The 20,362-nt window shown below is 37.3% G+C and overlaps 2 protein-coding genes and 1 long non-coding RNA gene across 4 annotated transcripts; all 3 read left to right on the forward strand.

Moving 5' to 3' along the window:
* Window positions 1-267: 267 nt before the first annotated feature.
* On the forward strand, window positions 268-1,573 carry LOC149677924 (uncharacterized). Of its 2 annotated transcripts, XM_089837318.1 has the most exons (3): window positions 268-554; window positions 620-706; window positions 785-1,573. In XM_089837318.1, the coding sequence occupies exons 1-3, from the start codon at window positions 288-290 to the stop codon at window positions 1,451-1,453; spliced, it is 1,023 nt and encodes a 340-aa protein (XP_089693444.1). In that variant the 5' UTR covers window positions 268-287; the 3' UTR covers window positions 1,454-1,573. The 2 variants fall into 2 exon arrangements, with proteins under 2 accessions (XP_089693444.1, XP_089693443.1); XM_089837317.1 differs by having other exon boundaries at window positions 620-1,573.
* Window positions 1,574-14,280: 12,707 nt separating this feature from the next.
* Window positions 14,281-14,767, forward strand: LOC149677925 (uncharacterized). The gene is made up of 2 exons (XR_016366442.1): window positions 14,281-14,597; window positions 14,659-14,767. It is a non-coding gene; the product is annotated as an uncharacterized LOC149677925 (long non-coding RNA).
* Window positions 14,768-14,887: 120 nt separating this feature from the next.
* Window positions 14,888-16,073, forward strand: LOC149677926 (uncharacterized). Its single transcript, XM_089837416.1, has 3 exons — window positions 14,888-15,174; window positions 15,240-15,326; window positions 15,405-16,073. The coding sequence occupies exons 1-3, from the start codon at window positions 14,908-14,910 to the stop codon at window positions 16,071-16,073; spliced, it is 1,023 nt and encodes a 340-aa protein (XP_089693542.1). The 5' UTR covers window positions 14,888-14,907.
* The last annotated feature ends 4,289 nt before the right edge of the window (window positions 16,074-20,362 follow it).

A 20,362-nucleotide genomic window follows, 5' to 3' on the forward strand; every position in this document is an offset into this window, starting at 1 on the left:
TTGAACTGTTCTTATATCGTTATGTTTAAAAATCCTAGGGATAATAACCAGGTTCGCTATTTAAGTCGTCAGCTTTTTCCTACAGACACCAAACGCCTAACAGAAGCGTACGAAGAGTGTACCGAAAAAGCGTATTCTTATATCTTAATAGATCTAAAACAAAGTACCGATAATAGTTTAAGACTTAGGTCCAATATATTCCCTAATGAAGGACCGATGGTAATCTACGTTAGAAAATAATAATCCATAAAATATAAATCTCAATTTATTTAACCTCATTTCGAGACATGCCTTTACCCGTGTCGGTTAGGAATCAATTACCCTTTTTAAATCTCTTGCGTAAAAGCGGTGTGAAACAAAGAAAACTTTTAATATCAAAGTGTACGCGACCCCAATTGGATTGTATAAGCGGTATTTGTTATAATTTGAAGAACGGAGGTATTCCATTGAATCGACATAAAAAGAAAAGACTTCAACGTTACAAAAACGTTATAAGGTATTTATCTAAGAGAGGTTTAAGCGACAAAAAGAGGCGACAAGTGTTAATTAAACAGGTAGGAGGATTCTGGCCGGCGTTGCTTTCAATGTTAATACCGACAATAGCTTCGGTCTTTACTAGATAATGAAAAAGTGCGTTTTAGTACCAGCGGCTTTACTGACGGACAATCAAAAGGAAGTTAACAGTTTAGACAACGCCATTAAAGAGGTACTGAGAAAACCTGGTTCTGCCGAGGAAAAATTGAAGGAGTACCTTTTAACTCTTCAGAAATATTTATCTTTAAAGAGTTTAGCGGAGCCACCAAGCGTTACTATCTTGCCACCTACAACGAGTTCGTCTTTTCCAGCACCCGGAGTGTCAAGCAAGATACAGCCTCTAAGTCCTTCATCCTCGTCTTGGATTCCTCCATCGTGGCCTACCCCTATCCAGAATATACCTATTAATATATCTACCCCCTCCCAAATTGTCCCTACTAATGTCGCTACCCCTCCCCAAAGTATCCCTTTTAATATCTCCTCGAGTCTGACTACCCCACAGCCTATAATGAGTAGTACAGCAATGGGTCAAACACCGGCGATATCGTTTACTACGCCAGCGTCACTCTCTCGAACGACCAGTATGCCAATTTTAACACCCATGGGACCCGTGGTACCGAAACAGTCCGGGACGTCTCAAACGCCTAGTATACCAGTTTTAACACCCATGGTACCGAATCAGCCCGTGGCGTCTCAACAGGCCTTATCAACGAAGGGCGCTTCTGGTTCAAAGTTCCGGAAACTTAACCCTAACGATGAGACTTCGCCGAAAAAAAGACTCGCGAAAATTCCATCTACGAAACCAAAACCGTACCCTACACAAGCCAAAATAAAAAAAGATCGCGAAGCTAGCTTGAAAGAGCTTCAAAAGCCCGAATCTAAGATCGAATGGGTAACTTATAGAAAGGCAAAAAAATAACCTTAATAATGATTATTACATTAAAAGCAACTAACTCATTATATTGAAAAACACGTATCTGATTATATAAAAGCATGTATTTGAGTATATAAAAAATCATGTATCTGATTATATAAAAAAGCATGATAATAACAATTTATATAAAAATTATAATCGAATAATAAATATTTTTATTCTCGCATTCAATACAAGTGTATCTGATTATTAAACATTACAACTTTAATATTTTATTGGTTACATTTTTCATATCTATGTCTTAACAAGTGAAGGCAGATATTCCATAAAGATAAGGCGTCGTTAATTTCCGTTTTATTTTCGTACATTTTCAGAACTCTATGAAACGAATTTCCCAGACATCTTTGAATAAGGAAGAATATACAATGAGGTCCGCAACAAAGGGAGAACATATCTTGAATTAATTTATCGTTATAGATCCATCTGGACGCGTATTTGGCCAGGTTAATTTTATACGTATCCGGGCTCTGCCCGTAGCTGCAGAAAAAATTGCCTTCATTGTTTTCAACGTAAATGGCTACCCAATGAAGTCCAGGATCCTCGGCTCTCTCCGTGTTCAGAACAAAACAAAATTTCTTCTTTCTAGGTTTCCTGGGAAGCATGTCTCTAGGAAAAGTACCTAGGTAGTAGGGTTTTGTCCTCTGGTCGCATGATAATATTTGATTTATTTGTAACGTATTCATATCACTTTAGATAGTTCGTATTCGTAAAACGTTCCTTTAATTATCTCGTTATTTTTGTCTTTAACGACGTATACTGGAGGATTACGGTATAAAACCTTATCAATAATAAAGATCTCTTTTGTAAAGTAGCCTTTATATCCCTTTGAAAAGGTTTTTTCAAATTTACTCAACCTTACTAAATCACCTTCTTTTAGCTTTGGTTTTGTCCCAGGTTTAATGGTACCGAAAAGACGGTACCACACCTTATGCTCATTTTGTAGATTAACATTGACTGGCGCGATACCCGTTGAGCGGTGTATCGAGTGATTGTAAGCCTTAACTATTTTTGGTAACGCACCCAGATAACTACGAGTATCACCGCTAGTCATGAATTTATGTATTTTCTCTTGAACCGTTCTGTTAAATCTCTCGCAGATCGCAATTTTTTTATTCCCGTAAGCTACGTAGTGATGAATACCTTTCTCTTTAAAATATTGCTGAACTGGTTTAGCTAAAAATTCAGAGCCAGCGTCCGTATTTATATTCGTGGGTACAACATCTTTATGTATTATTTTAAAAGCTCTTATAACTTCCGCGGAAGTCTTGTTTTTAATAGGTATAACGTAGGCGTATTTACTCAAAACATCTATATTACTTAACAAATATTTCATACCCTTGTTGTATCTGGAAAGTTTATCTAAAACTATTAAATCAGCCTGATGAGTCTCATCCATAGATGTCACTGTAATTTTATTGCGAGGAAACTTTAATCGACGATAACGATGAATAGTATAAGTGGGTTGTTTTAATAGAAAACTCTCAACTTCTTTCCTCGAAGACTGAGGAACTCCTTTCGTTAATTTATCCAATCCCGAAAAAGAGGAGGGATTTTCGGGGTCGTAGTACGCGTTTGAGAGAGACATTTTTCTAAACAAGATCGAAAATGATATCTGATAATATAACGTAGTTGTAGGGTATTATATAAGAGGGAGAGATACAATTTTCTGGAATATTTTCTAAATAAGGAAAAAAAATTGATATATAACGTAGGTATAGGAAACGCAACAATACGAGTAATTTATATTTTATTCGGTTACTTAAAAATTAACAATACATTGTTTTTAGACCGACAAAATTTCCAAGAATATATTTTAAATAGATACGTCATTAAACACTGGATCATTTAGGACATTAGCTTCGGTAGTGGTTGTTCTCTGGCGAATATCTCCTGGTCCCTTGGCACCGTTTATCGAGTAATTTCGATATTAAATTCATTTTGCTCTTCTCCGAGGTAACGCATTCCAACGATTTCAAATCCTCTCGGAATATTTTTAGACGCCTTAGAGTAATCCATGACCCAATACACGCGAGATAAGAGTGATATCTATTTTTTAACCGTACATTAGTTCAGTTTTTAGACCGACAAAGTTTCCGAGAATATCGTTAAATAAAATAGAGACGTCGTCTTCGTAATCTCCGTATTCCTCGACAAAGGATTCTAGAATTCTTTCGTAGTTAAGCAACGGAATAGCTCTAATTAGGTTTTTCTCCACTCTCTCGCTCCAATTAGTATCCGTGGGTAAACAAGTGATATCGTGGGCGATTTCGTTATGACAGCTGATATTTTCGCACGAATCAGTGAAATTAAATAAAATATTGGTCAAACTGTCCAAGATAATCTTCTTCATTATTTCTCTGGCCTCTTCTTTTCGCTTTAATTCGCTACCAATGACATTTTTCAAGTTCTTTAACCTTAACCAACTGTCTTTATTTAATGAAAATCCTTTCGATGTTGAGAATAGAATATTATATCTATTATTCGATCCTCTAATATATTGACGAATGTCAACTATTTTTCCTCTCTGACATACGAAGCATTCCAGTTTAACTCTCTGAGTACCGTCAACTAACCAAGTCAGAAATCGTCCCGTTATTCCGTTAAAGAAAGCGTCAATATCCGCTTCAAAAGTCCATATACTATTCCAAATACAACTGTCGAAAGACGCTTCGGTTTTAGTATCGAGTCGTTTGACATTGAAGACGGGAAGAATTCCGCTTCCAACGTAAATGTTTTGTTTCTCCGATAGGTAGTGTACTTGATTCATCTCTAACCGGTTATGAGAGAATGCTTCTTAAATCAGAGGTTATATAGAGCCTTTTTACTCGGGATTAAATAACACCGAGCGATCCCTAGTTATCATAATAGAATTTTCGAATTCGGAATAAATTATGCACGTGACATTGTGTGGTAAATTGTTTTTAAATTTCATATTGATACGTAGATTTCCTTGTCGGGGTAAAGAAAGATGACTAGCCCCCGCATTTTCATCCGGGCTTAAATCTAGGCAATACAAAGCGTAACCTTTTTTGTACTCTTCGTACGTGATAAAATTTCCCTTGTTTTTTCTGTATGTGTTTAGAGAGGTGAATAACGACATATACTCTCGAGTGTATAGATTGTTTTCGTAATCAGGCGTAAAGGCTTCCGAAGGATAGGTATCGGTACCGACGTTGACGGATAGGTAATTAAGATCAAAGGTTTCAAAATTAAAGGGGTTTAAAGAATGATTACCATTAAAGGCCGAGGTTCGAACTAGACCTATGATTACTCTTTGAGGTATTTTACCTAAGAAGACGTTTTCTCGATTAACGTCGTTCATTCCAGCTGGAATTGAAAAGGTTTTCACGACTGTTTGATTCAAAGGATAGATGGCGCTGGTTTGCTCTAATACCGTAGCGTGGGCTAACATTATTTCGGGATTTATTTTTAGTCTTTTAACGTACAACGAGGCATTATCGATAATCACTTTATATTTCTTATCAGCGGCTTCTTTCGATATTACGCAAAACTCTGGTTTGGATCGAATAAGTCTAAATCTAACGTCTACATTATTCAATAGGAAACGATTTAGGCGACAAATATCAACGTGTAACGGGGCGTATAAATCTATCGTACTCGATACCTTGGCTCTCTCGGCTCTTCTTAATATCCCATTGGTAGTAAGATTTTTATTGGCTGCCACCCAGGCGGTATCGGGATCGATCGGATTATCCTTATAATACAACCCTAGATTTAGTTGGCTTTCTTTAGCATCTATACCGTAATTTAATAAATTCTCGAGATAAGCGATATAAGGGGCTCCTTGGTTAGGGGACTGAACGCTCGTGTTTCCTAAAAAGACGTCTATTTGGGAAAAGAGGGCGGCGTGTAAAAGATTAACCGGAGCTACTTTGGTTTCAGCGGCTGGTACGTCGGTGCCGTCCAAATGAAGCACCCTGACCTTCAGCCTTAACCTAGTTTTAGAAAGGTCGATATAATGTTCGCTCGTGCCAGGGACAAAAAATTCCAAAGGTCCACTATCCGTTACGGAGCTTAAAGGTTGATAACTTTCGTCGCTACTAGTTATAATGTTAGCGTTCAAAGGGGGTGTCGCGAATAGGTCTAATTCCCCCATCATCCCTTCGAATTGAGCCATCTTGTTTTACGATAAAAAATCGGCCTTTGATCTACTTTTCTTCTTTCGTATCTTCTGACGTTTCCGTCGAATACCAGACCCGTACTGAGAATTAGCCAGACTATCACCCGCTTTATGAATTAAATTTGAGCCGGCTATTTTTAGATTCCTTTTGAACGCTCTCTTGGGTTCTTCTCCAGCGCTTAAATCTTGAATAAACCTACCACCAAGTCCTAAAGCTTCTTTACCCACGCTCTTAGCTATCGGTTTCGCTAGAGGAGTTAACATTCTCATCAAAGCTCTAAAAATGCCTCCCAAACCAAATCCTTTCTGCACTAATACACCTGGTGGAGATCCAAGGAACTGATCCTGATAATAGGACACGTACCTATTAGGTCGAGACATGTCGTCTAAAGTGAATTTTGATAATGATGCGATCCGATATAAAGGATATAGGAGCGTCGGCTTCGTCTCTAATATCAATTTTGATAGTTTCAATTTCGTTGGATCTTATAGGATAATAGTCTATAGTATCGTATGTGATAATTTTCTCCGACGTATCGTTTTTAGTGGGAATGACGCGTAGAAGAGGTTTGAAACCAGAGCCTATAAACTGGGGGTATATCAGATCAGTGTAAACGTATAAATATTGACTGACTAAATCCGGTTTGAAGTTGGCGTTTGCAGACCCTAATAGACGATTAGTTTGGTCACCGAATCCTAACATAGAACCTAATTTGTTACGAACGCCTCTAAAAAGCACGGTGCACTCCTTATCAGTCGTTATTCGAACGGTACCGTTATCGTTTAATGAGAAATTAAACCGAGATTGATGAGCTTCGGGTATCGCTCTATTCATGGCTTCCAATAGGGCGTCGACGCTATAGGGTCCCTCAGGAATCTTTACCGTTACCATACGATTTTGAAGTTTTAAAGTTTTTTTCAATTTTATCTCGATATAATTATTGGTGTAGTTTATCGTAATATTTCTAGCTTGTTGAGACAATGGAATGGGACAAATGTATTCCCCAGTAATGTACTCGTCCGTTTCGAATCCTAAAACCTGAGCCAGAGGGCCAGGAGCTAGCCTGGCCTGGTGACCGGCATCGACTGATAATTTAACTCTCTTGATAGGAGGCCCAGTCGGGACTGACATATCTATAACCTGTATTTTCACGGGAAAATTCTGTTTTTCAAGCTGAACGGTTAAGTCACGCACCAGTTTATTCTGCATTGAAAAAAATACGGCGTTTCCATTTTTATCTTTCGAACCTTCGTACTTTTGCGGTATTAACTCCACTCTTCTAATGTCCCAGCCATCATTCGTTAAATATCGTTCAGGTACCTGTATTTCGAAAGAGTTACAGGTATTGTCTATTACGGTTGAAATTTTCGGTGTTAATATTTCCGATAAACCAATTTCCCATTCGTTTGAAAGAATAATTGGTTTACCTAATTTGACCGTGAAAGACGATTGTGAATTATCGGGATATTCATCAGTTTTATCACTTAACAGAGTAACGAAAAAAGAATTGACCGACATAATTGATATTTTATTTAAAAATGAATGAGGATTTACACGTTATCCAATTTTATTTAGAAATAAAAGGTTGAACTCGATGTGATGGTTAGAGCGGGGTTCGATCTCGCGATCTATTGATTGGCGAACAAACGCGCTAACCACTACACCGAGAGCAACCTTAATCGCTTCCTACGTTTTAGAGAAGATTACATTAACATATACTTGGAAATAAAACGGGTAAATGTTCATGATAAAAACTATCGGGAGTACCGAATTTACTCATTTGTTCCTGTATGTATTTTATAAAGTCATTTCCGTAAAATTCAGCTTTTTCTTCTAAACACAATGGCGCCGGTGAATCCGTTTCCGGGGCTTTGGCTCTTGGTTGATTTATACCGTGACCCAATCGGGTAAATAACAGTCCGTCATCTAATTCCTCCAAAATAATGGTACTCCTAGGTAATATGAATCGTTTCAAAATTTCCGTCTGATTCTGGTACTCGATATCTTTTTCTTGAGGCTCTCTATCTTTAAACATCGGGCATTTCTTCGTAACACGAGCGATTTTTCCATTTTCAGATACTCGGTGTTCGAAACATATTGTATACATAGCGCATTGATCTAAAAGATACGCGACCATATATTGGAAATCCTCGCGCCCTTTGAATCGTTGATACGTCACTATATAACGCATTTTGTAAGATCTCCCTCGGAAGTCACTGCTCTCTTCAAGGCGTTCGTCGAATAACCGAGATAAAGAGAGATCGCTCTCTTATCAAACAAACTCTTATTTAAGTCTGGCGATTACGTCACGACTAAAGACAAGTACAGACACGTCCAAAAACCGTTTAAGCATATAGAGGGGAACTTTTTAAAATTATTTCCAAATTTTTGGATTCATTATCGCAGAATTTAACCATGATGTAATCAGTACATTGTTTTTAACATTTTATTTCAAAATTTGATTGGTTTTTTACACCATTGACATATTCGTTTGTTTATATATATGTCAGGAAATAGTGAATATGGTAAAATCAAAGGATAGAGACCAAAAAGCGCAACTACTGGGTTCATCGTCAACATTCCCAAAATAATTCCTACAGGTACAGTTATAGGAAGTAGAATAATATATGTTCCAGCTATAAAAGAATATTTGATTCCAACCTGTATAACCCGCAATATACAACATCTATTATTACAATATTCTTTAGTCTTGGATTTGTTTGCACTTGAAACGTATTTCTCCGTTACTGACACATCTCTCCCAGACTCGTCGTTAGAACAATTTATAGGTATGTTACATGTTGAAAACCCTTTAACAAGCGGACATTCCGGGGAATATTTTCGATGCTCCTTATTCTCCATTAGAAGTCACTGCTCTCTTCAAGGCGAATAACCGAGATAAAGAGAGTAATGTCTTATCAGACAAACTCTAACTGACGATTACGTCACGACTAAAGAAGTTCCCGCCCTTAACCAATTAACAAAGACCTAATCAATTGGCGACCCCCACTCTCGACCAATAAACGAACTCAGAGAAACCCCCCCGGATAAAAAACCGGTGTTCCCCCATTCTAAACTCACGCGAGTATACACGCGCGGGTCTAGCGCGCTAGAAGGCTGGCGACCCAATTAAATGACCTAATTAACTCTCCATATTTTAGGTGGTTAACTACTAGCGTGGGAGGGTATACGTTTTATACGGGAATATTTATCCTTTCTTAGACTGACTTCTGAGGGTAAATTCAAAGCAAAAGCAACAATGCCGCTCCAAATAGTCTACCAGTTGTTAATGGAATATACAAGCCTACTTTTTTTTCTCCTTGATATATTTATAAGTAGTGTAAGTGCAAAGATCCGGGTTTTATTTTTAAATTACGATTACAGCTTTTCAATCAAATAGCATTAATTAACTTATATGGGCGCCGCCATTGACCCCTGTAATGAAGCTTCTCTGTATGTTGTATGTTGTGTGACGTGTTAGTCCAAACGATGATTGGCTCATACACTCCGCCAGTAAGATAGCTCGTTTTACACGTAGTCTGCTGCTAGAAACGTTCCCTTAAATGGGTCGCTATAATAAGGTATAGATGGAATAAAGTATAACGGGAATAAGGTATAATAACGAACTGGAATAAAATATAACTGGAATAGTGTATAACGTCGTATTTGAAAACTGGAATAAGGTGTAACTGTCCAATACTGGAATAAAGTATAACAGGACTAGCCTATAACCGCGAAATTCTATACCGGAATAAGGTATAACCGGATTAATGTATGGACGTACGTATAACGCCAAGTTTGACAACTGGAATAGCGTATATCGGACTAATATATAATGGACGTAAGTATAACGCAAGTCTCACAACGGACGTATATCTGTATAAAATTTTAATGGAATACCGCATAATACCAAATTTAAAAAAATTAATGGTAAAATAAAATGGTAAAAAATAAAAACATTCTGCAGTTATGGGTTGTAAGTCCTGTATGCTGCTGAGGTGGCGGTCCTGCAATATAGGCAATTCCTATGTTGCACATCATTATTCATGATTATGTCTTTACACCTTTCGCATGCGCAAGTATGGCCACATGGTACAAAAACAGTATTTCTTCTATTGACCATGCATACCGTGCACAAATTTTCTATTTCTGGGACCTGGATTCGACCGACGGCTGGGGCCAGATTAGGGTCAACTCCTGGTGCCTGGTCTAGAACGGTAACGATGGCCGGGGTTTGGTCGACGTCAAGTACCGGCACTGAACCGGGGGGTGGGGCTAGAACTGGACCAATAGCGTGGGCCGCATCTGGATGGACTAGGCCTATGTTTGCCAGGGCTGGACCGACTGCGGCCGCCGCTGGCTGCGCATGTATTGCACCTGGAATCAGCACAGTGGGACGGTCCAATTCTGCAACTACGTGACTTGCCACGCGTAGAAATTCCCTGACGGTGTACCGATTTTGCTCCAATTTTTCGTTACAGCTAACGATTCTTTTGTCATTAGACACCGTCAGGGAATTTCTACGCGTGGCAAGTCACGTAGTTGCAGAATTATACCGTCCCACTGTGCCGATTCCAGGTGCTATTCCGGTATAGAATTTTGCGGTTATAGGCTAGTCCAGTTATACTTTATTCCAGTATTGGACAGTTATAACTTATTCCAGTTTTCAAATACGACGTTATACACTAATCCAGTTATATTTTATTCCAGTTCGTTATTATACCTTATTCCCGTTATACTATATTCCACCCCCCCCCAGATTTTAGAATAGGAAATTGGCGAAATTTTTGAAAATACAGCAAACACCTCACAGTATGGCCTAACGCGAAGGGGCCAGTGAATTATGTTACATGCTCATATCTTCCTTAATATTGGGGATAAATAAATGGTTCCAATTTTAAATATCCATTGCCGTTTAAACGATTTCTGTAAAGTCTTTAAAATTCCCAGCCGTCATTTTCCAAGATGGCCGTAAGTAGTTAACCACCTAAAATATGGAGAGTTAATTAGGTCATTTAAGTGTGCCGCCAGCCTTCTAGCGCGCTAGACTCGCGCGTGTATACTCGCGTGAGTTTAGAATGGGGGAACACCGGTTTTTTATCCGGGGGGGTTTCTTTGAGTTCGTTTATTGGTCGAGGGTGGGGGTCGCCAATTGATTAGGTCTTTGTTAATTGGTTAAAGGGTTAAGGGCGTGAACTTGTCTCTCTTTAGTCGTGACGTAATCGTCAGTTAGAGTTTGTCTGATAAGACATTACTCTCTTTATCTCGGTTATTCGCCTTGAAGAGAGCAGTGACTTCTAATGGATCTCTTCTTACACACTATGCGTTATATAGTGACGTATCAACGATTCAAAGGGCGCGAGGATTTCCAATATATGGTCGCGTATCTTTTAGATCAATGCACTATGTATACAATATGTTTCGAACACCGAGTATCTGAAAGTGGGAAAATCGCTCGTGTTACTAAGAAATGCACGATATATGAAGATAAACCTCCTGAACATCAAGATATCGAATACCAGAATCAGGTGGAAAATTTGAAGCGATTAATATTTGATAGAAGTGACATTATTTTGGAGGATTTACATGACGGACTTTTATTTACCCGATTGGGTCACGGTATAAATCAAACAAGAGCCAAAGCCCCGGAAACGGATTCACCGGCGCCATTGTGTTTAGAAGAAAAAGCCGAATTTTACGGAAATGACTTTATAAAATGTTTACGGGAAGAATTGAGGAAATTAGGGACTCTCGATAGTATCTACGAGGAATATTTATCCTTTTTATTTCCCGGTAGTCGTTAATGTAATCTATTCTATAACCGTCAATTGATTAGGTCTTTGTTAATTGTTTAGGGGTTTTTAGGACGTGTCTGTACTTGTCTTTAGTCATGACGTAATCGCCAGACTTAAGAGAGTGTTCGCTTATGTATTATCTGTTAACGTCTCGAATTTCACTCGAGACAATTTTCTTTACTCCTACATACTATCCGTTACTCGGTCATTGCGCTAGAAAGATATTACTATCAGAAAATTGACTAAACAAGATGTCGCGAATACGTTTAATGGTATTGACAGCGCTGTGTTGAAGAGAATCCCTATTTATCATATATAATAACGTAAATAAAGGCCTTTTTTCGGCGATAGGACAAGTTAGTTATAAATTAACAAAATTTAGCCCTATGGTTATAAATGAACAAGTTGGATAAAATAAAACAGATGTGGTTGAAGACTTTAAAAGATGAAATTTAATATCACTGTATATGTACAGATATAATGATGAAAAAATAAAGGCGTTCATCGGCGATGGGAAAATTTTATAAATTGTTTATAACTAAGTTTAATCTTGACCCAAGGTTTCACTCGAACTAGTTGGATAAAACTAAAGAGAAGCAGATGTGGTTGAAGGTTTAAAAAAATTAATATTATTGAATCCATACACATAGTAACGATAATAAGTAATATGACTCCGCTTAAGTGTAATCAGAAAGAGCTATTCATACCCTTACATTAAAGGATAGATATCTTTGACTTAAAGCTAGAAAAGAAAACGCTCATTTAGTATAAAAGATCAGACTTAAAGGACGAGATTCATTCGTACCGAAAAAATACTTTACTAACAATTTGCGATAACACATTTCTATAAAAAGGTGAGTACTTTGTACTTTTCAAATGGACTGGAAAATTTAGTAAAAGGGAATTAGTTATTTTATACAGCGAATCAAAGTAAGAGACCGAAATGGAAGAAGAAAATATAATAGAATCCCCGAGAAAAAAACAAAAAATAGAAGACGTTAAAGTAACATCTTTACAAGATATCGCTATAAATAATTTAATGCATGTTTTTAAATATAAGTTTCATAATGAAAGATATTTTAATTTTAACGATGTAAAAAATTTCATACCGAAAACCTTTTGGGGACACATAGAATCAGTCTTTTTTAAAGCCGCCGAAGTAGATAAACATCGAGCACCTGGAACTTTCGAAGATTTGGATATAAGTATATCAAAATCGTCTATAGAGAGAGAAATAGTGTTCGACGAATTCAGTCCCTTAACGTTCGAAGAATTTGAACTAGTGCATCGCAACCGGATAGAAACGCCACCATTTATCTTATCAAATGAACAAAATCATTTACATTACCAATATTACGTAAAAATATGCTATTGTGGTTGCCCGCAAAATTATAGACGAATATGTCCCGCTTGCTATTTTCATCATAGTTTAAACGATTGTTTAAACGCTAAATATGAACAAGTAACTGATCACTATCAGGTTAATAGTAAAGACGTGCTACGCAATTATATCTGGAACTATAATAAAAGCTGGTGTTCCAACTGCATTTTACAACCATTATTCTCATTAAAAGATGCTGACGATTGCGAACAAACTACTGATTGGCATAGTCCCTCAAATAATTATCCCTTCGAACACGGTTTTATCGGGGAAGACATTAACCGTAACACTGTTCCAAGACCTACAATAGAAGATGCGTTCTAACAGTTAATCACTCCAACATGGTGCTATTTAAATATCTTAACAATGGATTCATTTTTACGGTTCGAGCCTCGTAACCAGAAAAGGTTCCATTGAGGAGAAGGAAAAGGCCTGGGTTTTATTATTGGTTAGTAACGCCCATGCCTTTTCCTTTTCCCATACGGTTCTATAATCACCTCTTCGAAAACGGTTTTATCGGGGAAGATATTAATCGTAACATTGTTCCAAGATCTAAATAGAAGGTGAGTTCTAACGGTTAAAATATATAAAAGCGCGGTATTAACGGATGAAATTCATTCGTGTCGAAATAACGATACTATCAACTAGTTTTAAGATTGGTGAGTACTAAATATTTTTTCATTGGATCATTAAATTTCTGGGAAAATTGGTATTCATTTGCTTTCGGAAAGAAATAGATTTGAAGTGCTTTCCCGCTAAAAAATGTCGGACACTTCATCGTCGGACACTTCAGGGTCAGACGATGAGGTTAAACCAGTCGATTTAGCTACTAAATTTCGACCAGAGCTATATTATACGATAGATAAAACATCAAACCGTGTATCTAGGAAATATAGATGCGTTACAACCGAATATAACGTTAAATTCCGCAACTTAGAAGAACTTAAATTAATAAATATTCACGATCAACTTTCCCAAATTTTGAATTCTCTCATAACTCATGTTACGCGAAATGCTGAAGAATATAATTTAATAAGATTCGCCCTGAGCTCTGACGCTTTAGAGAACCCTATCAATTTAAGATTCATGGCTATAAATGAATTAACTTCTGATCGGTTACTAGCTAGTATTGAAAAGGTGGCGCAGTCTAAGCGTAATCTTATACTTGAGGGTACCCTAAAAATTGATGTTATTCTTCTAAAATGTAAAGTTCCAATGGCAAGTACCTTCCTTATCTAGTTTTTGGGCTTATATGTTAAAGATATTTAAATCATCAAGACCCGTCTGCCACGTCAAATGAGAAAACGGACCACTAAACATCGGGTCACGTTTTCCCACCTTGTTAAAGTGAGAGTGATACCGTACGAAGATCGAGTCAACTACGAGTTCATAGACGATATTAGAGAACGTTTTAAAAATGGAGAACGGGTTAGAGTATCGCCTCCGCTTAGAAACACCGATGACCATTTTACTGGCTGGTCCAAGCAGCTCGGGGAAAACAACGTGGGTAATAAATTTACTCAAATATAAAGACATTATCATGGACAAACCTCCTGATAGAATAGTCTATTGCTATAGCGTTTATCAGGACATTTTTGATGAACTGAAACTCTTTTTGCCTATTGAATTCCACGAAGGACTAATTCCTAATGATTCTGATTTTTTTGATAAGAGAATAAATAATCTTTTAATCCTAGACGATCTAGCTAACACCTGTACCAAACAGGAGTTTATAAGTAATCTTTTTTGTGTCGGGAGTCATCATTTATCTTTAAGCATCGTGCTGCTGACTCAAAATGTCTTTAACCCAGGTAAATATTCTAGAAATATATCATTGAACTGTTCTTATATCGTTATGTTTAAAAATCCTAGGGATAATAACCAGGTTCGCTATTTAAGTCGTCAGCTTTTTCCTACAGACACCAAACGCCTAACGGAAGCGTACGAAGAGTGTACCGAAAAAGCGTATTCTTATATCTTAATAGATCTAAAACAAAGTACCGATAATAGTTTAAGACTTAGGTCCAATATATTCCCTAATGAAGGACCGATGGTAATCTACGTTAGAAAATAATAATCCATAAAATATAAATCTCAATTTATTTAACCTCATTTCGAGACATGCCTTTACCCGTGTCGGTTAGGAATCAATTACCCTTTTTAAATCTCTTGCGTAAAAGCGGTGTGAAACAAAGAAAACTTTTAATATCAAAGTGTACGCGACCCCAATTGGATTGTATAAGCGGTATTTGTTATAATTTGAAGAACGGAGGTATTCCATTGAATCGACATAAAAAGAAAAGACTTCAACGTTACAAAAACGTTATAAGGTATTTATCCAAGAGAGGTTTAAGCGACAAAAAGAGGCGACAAGTGTTAATTAAACAGGTAGGAGGATTCTGGCCGGCGTTGCTTTCAATGTTAATACCGACAATAGCTTCGGTCTTTACTAGATAATGAAAAAGTGCGTTTTAGTACCAGCGGCTTTACTGACGGACAATCAAAAGGAAGTTAACAGTTTAGACAACGCCATTAAAGAGGTACTGAGAAAACCTGGTTCTGCCGAGGAAAAATTGAAGGAGTACGTTTTAACTCTTCAGAAATATTTATCTTTAAAGAGTTTAGCGGAGCCACCAAGCGTTACTATCTTGCCACCTACAACGAGTTCGTCTTTTCCAGCACCCGGAGTGTCAAGCAAGATACAGCCTCTAAGTCCTTCATCCTCGTCTTGGATTCCTCCATCGTGGCCTACCCCTATCCAGAATATACCTATTAATATCTCTACCCCCTCCCAAATTGTCCCTACTAATGTCGCTACCCCTCCCCAAAGTATCCCTTTTAATATCTCCTCGAGTCTGACTACCCCACAGCCTATAATGAGTAGTACAGCAATGGGTCAAACACCGGCGATATCGTTTACTACGCCAGCGTCTCTCTCTCGAACGACCAGTATGCCAATCTTAACACCCATGGGACCCGTGGTACCGAAACAGTCCGGGACGTCTCAAACGCCGAGTATGCCAGTTTTAACACCCATGGTACCGAATCAGCCCGTGACGTCTCAACAGGCCTTATCAACGAAGGGCGCTTCTGGTTCAAAGTTCCGGAAACTTAACCCTAACGATGAGACTTCGCCGAAAAAAAGACTCGCGAAAATTCCATCTACGAAATCAAAACCGTACCCTACACAAGCCAAAATAAAAAAAGATCGCGAAGCTAGTTTGAAAGAACTTCAAAAGCCCGAATCTAAGATCGAATGGGTAACTTATAGAAAGGCAAAAAAATAACCTTAATAATGATTATTACATTTTATATAAAAGCATCTAACTCATATTGAAAAACACGTATCTGATTATATAAAAGCATGTATTTGAGTATATAAAAAAGCTTGTATCTGATTATATATAAAAGCATGATAATTACAATTTATATAAAAGCATGATAATTACAATTTATATAAAAAATTATAATCGAATAATAAATATTTTTATTCTCGCATTCAATACAAGTGTATCTGATTATTAAACATTACAACTTTAATATTTTATTGGTTACATTTTTCATATCTATGTCTTAACAAGTGAAGGCAGATATTCCATAAAGATAAGGCGTCGTTAATTTCCGTTTTATTTTCATACATTTTCAGAACTCTATGAAACGAATTTCCCAGACATCTTTGAATAAGGAAGAATATACAATGAGGTCCGCAACAAAGGGAGAACATATCTTGAATTAATTTATCGTTATAGATCCATCTGGACGCGTATTTGGCCAGGTTAATTTTATACGTATCCGGGCTCTGCCCGTAACTGCAGAAAAAATTACCTTCATTGTTTTCAACGTAAATGGCTACCCAATGAAGTCCAGGATCCTCGGCTCTCTCCGTGTTCAGAACAAAACAAAATTTCTTCTTTCTAGGTTTCCTGGGAAGCATGTCTCTAGGAAAAGTACCTAGGTAGTAGGGTTTTGTCCTCTGGTCGCATGATAATATTTGATTTATTTGTAACGTATTCATATCACTTTAGATAGTTCGTATTCGTAAAACGTTCCTTTAATTATCTCGTTATTTTTGTCTTTAACGACGTATACTGGAGGATTACGGTATAAAACCTTATCAATAATAAAGATCTCTTTTGTAAAGTAGCCTTTATATCCCTTTGAAAAGGTTTTTTCAAATTTACTCAACCTTACTAAATCACCTTCTTTTAGCTTTGGTTTTGTCCCAGGTTTAATGGTACCGAAAAGACGGTACCACACCTTATGCTCATTTTGTAGATTAACATTGACTGGCGCGATACCAGTTGAGCGGTGTATCGAGTGATTGTAAGCCTTAACTATTTTTGGTAACGCACTCAGATAGCTACGAGTATCAGCGCTAGTTATGAATTTGTGTATTTTCTCTTGAACCGTTCTGTTAAATCTCTCGCAGATCGCAATTTTTTTATTCCCGTAAGCTACGTAGTGGTGAATACCTTTCTCTTTAAAATATTGCTGAACTGGTTTAGCTAAAAATTCAGAGCCAGCGTCCGTATTTATATTCGTGGGTACAACATCTTTATGTATTATTTTAAAAGCTCTTATAACTTCCGCGGAAGTCTTGTTTTTAATAGGTATAACGTAGGCGTATTTACTCAAAACATCTATATTACTTAACAAATATTTCATACCCTTGTTGTATCTGGAAAGTTTATCTAAAACTATTAAATCAGCCTGATGAGTCTCATCCATAGATGTCACTGTAATTTTATTGCGAGGAAACTTTAATCGACGATAACGATGAATAGTATAAGTGGGTTGTTTTAATAGAAAACTCTCAACTTCTTTCCTCGAAGACTGAGGAACTCCTTTCGTTAATTTATCCAATCCGGAAAAAGAGGAGGGATTTTCGGGGTCGTAGTACGCGTTTGAGAGAGACATTTTTTCTAAACAAGATCGAAAATGATATCTGATAATATAACGTAGTTGTAGGGTATTATATAAGAGGGAGAGATACAATTTTCTGGAATATTTTCTAAATAAGGAAAAAAAAAATTGATATATAACGTAGGTATAGGAAACGCAACAATAAGAGTAATTTATATTTTATTCGGTTACTTAAAAATTAACAATACATTGTTTTTAGACCGACAAAATTTCCAAGAATATATTTTAAATAGATACGTCATTAAACACTGGATCATTTAGGACATTAGCTTCGGTAGTGGTTGTTCTCTGGCGAATATCTCCTGGTCCCTTGGCACCGTTTATCGAGTAATTTCGATATTAAATTCATTTTGCTCTTCTCCGAGGTAACGCATTCCAACGATTTCAAATCCTCTCGGAATATTTTCAGACGCCTTAGAGTAATCCATGACCCAATACACGCGAGATAAGAGTGACATATATTTTAACCGTACATTAGTTCAGTTTTTAGACCGACAAAGTTTCCGAGAATATCGTTAAATAAAATTGAGACGTCGTCTTCGTAATCTCCGTATTCCTCGACAAAGGATTCTAGAATTCTTTCGTAGTTAAGCAACGGAATAGCTCTAATTAGGTTTTTCTCCACTCTCTCGCTCCAATTAGTATCCGTGGGTAAACAAGTGATATCGTGGGCGATTTCGTTGTGACAGCTGATATTTTCGCACGAATCAGTGAAATTAAATAAAATATTGGTCAAACTGTCCAAGATAATTTTCTTCATTATTTCTCTGGCCTCTTCTTTTCGCTTTAATTCGCTACCAATAACATTTTTCAAGTTCTTTAACCTTAACCAACTGTCTTTATTTAATGAAAATCCTTTCGATGTTGAGAATAGAATATTATATCTATTATTCGATCCTCTAATATATTGACGAATATCAACTATTTTTCCTCTCTGACATACGAAGCATTCTAGCTTAACTCTCTGAGTACCGTCAACTAACCAAGTCAGAAATCGTCCCGTTATTCCGTTATAGAAAGCGTCAATATCCGCTTCGAAAGTCCATATACTATTCCAAATACAACTGTCGAAAGACGCTTCGGTTTTAGTATCGAGTCGTTTGACATTGAAGACGGGAAGAATTCCGCTTCCAACGTAAATGTTTTGCTTCTCCGATAGGTAGTGTACTTGATTCATCTCTAACCGGTTATGAGAGAATGCTTCTTAAATCAGAGGTTATATAGAGCCTTTTTACTCGGGATTAAATAACACCGAGCGATCCCTAGTTATCATGATAGAATTTTCAAATTCGGAATAAATTATGCACGTGACATTGTGTGGTAAATTGTTTTTAAATTTCATATTGATACGTAGATTTCCTTGTCGGGGCAAAGAAAGATGACTAGCCCCCGCATTTTCATCCGGGCTTAAATCTAGGCAATACAAAGCGTAACCTTTTTTGTACTCTTCGTACGTGATAAAATTTCCCTTGTTTTTTCTGTATGTGTTTAGAGAGGTGAATAACGACATGTACTCTCGAGTGTATAGATTGTTTTCGTAATCAGGCGTAAAGGCTTCCGAAGGATAGGTATCGGTACCGACGTTGACGGATAGGTAATTAAGATCAAAGGTTTCAAAATTAAAGGGGTTTAAAGAATGATTACCATTAAAGGCCGAGGTTCGAACTAGACCTATGATTACTCTTTGAGGTAGTTTACCTAAGAAGACGTTTTCTCGATTAACGTCGTTCATTCCAGCTGGAATTGAAAAGGTTTTCACGACTGTTTGATTCAAAGGATAGATGGCGCTGGTTTGCTCTAATACCGTAGCGTGGGCTAACATTATTTCGGGATTTATTTTTAGTCTTTTAACGTACAATGAGGCATTATCGATAACCACTTTATATTTCTTATCAGCGGCTTCTTTCGATATTACGCAAAACTCTGGTTTAGATCGAATAAGCCTAAATCTAACGTCTACATTATTCAATAGGAAACGATTTAAGCGACAAATATCAACGTGTAACGGGGCGTATAAATCTATCGTACTCGATACCTTGGCTCTCTCGGCTCTTCTTAATATCCCATTGGTAGTAAGATTTTTATTGGCTGCCACCCAGGCGGTATCGGGATCGATCGGATTATCCTTATAATACAACCCTAGATTTAGTTGGCTTTCTTTAGCATCTATACCGTAATTTAATAAATTCTCGAGATAAGCGATATAAGGGGCTCCTTGGTTAGGGGACTGAACGCTCGTGTTTCCTAAAAAGACGTCTATTTGGGAAAAGAGGGCGGCGTGTAAAAGATTAACCGGAGCTACTTTGGTTTCAGCGGCTGGTACTTCGGTGCCGTCCAAATGAAGCACCCTGACCTTCAGCCTTAACCTAGTTTTAGAAAGGTCGATATAATGTTCGCTCGTGCCAGGGACAAAAAATTCCAAAGGTCCACTATCCGTTACGGAACTTAAAGGTTGATAACTTTCGTCGCTACTAGTTATAATATTAGCGTTCAAAGGGGGTGTCGCGAATAGGTCTAATTCCCCCATCATCCCTTCGAATTGGGCCATCTTGTTTTATGATAAAAAATCGGCCTTTGATCTACTTTTCTTCTTGCGTATCTTCTGACGTTTCCGTCGAATACCAGACCCGTACTGAGAATTAGCCAGACTATC

The sequence above is a fragment of the Phalangium opilio genome, unplaced genomic scaffold, assembly GCF_054372755.1.
Source record: "Phalangium opilio isolate 3A_F unplaced genomic scaffold, DU_Popi_V2 ptg000043l_1, whole genome shotgun sequence".
NCBI classification, from domain to species: domain Eukaryota; kingdom Metazoa; phylum Arthropoda; class Arachnida; order Opiliones; family Phalangiidae; genus Phalangium; species Phalangium opilio.

Coding starts and splice junctions, on each gene's coding strand:
- LOC149677924 (XM_089837317.1), top strand. CDS start 288: ATGCCTTTACCCGTGTCGGTTAGGAATCAATTACCCTTTTTAAATCTC. Junction 555..619: donor GACAAGTGTTAATTAAACAG/GTAGGAGGATTC, acceptor GGTCTTTACTAG/ATAATGAAAAAGTGCGTTTT.
- LOC149677926 (XM_089837416.1), top strand. CDS start 14,908: ATGCCTTTACCCGTGTCGGTTAGGAATCAATTACCCTTTTTAAATCTC. Junction 15,175..15,239: donor GACAAGTGTTAATTAAACAG/GTAGGAGGATTC, acceptor GGTCTTTACTAG/ATAATGAAAAAGTGCGTTTT. Junction 15,327..15,404: donor TAGACAACGCCATTAAAGAG/GTACTGAGAAAA, acceptor TTATCTTTAAAG/AGTTTAGCGGAGCCACCAAG.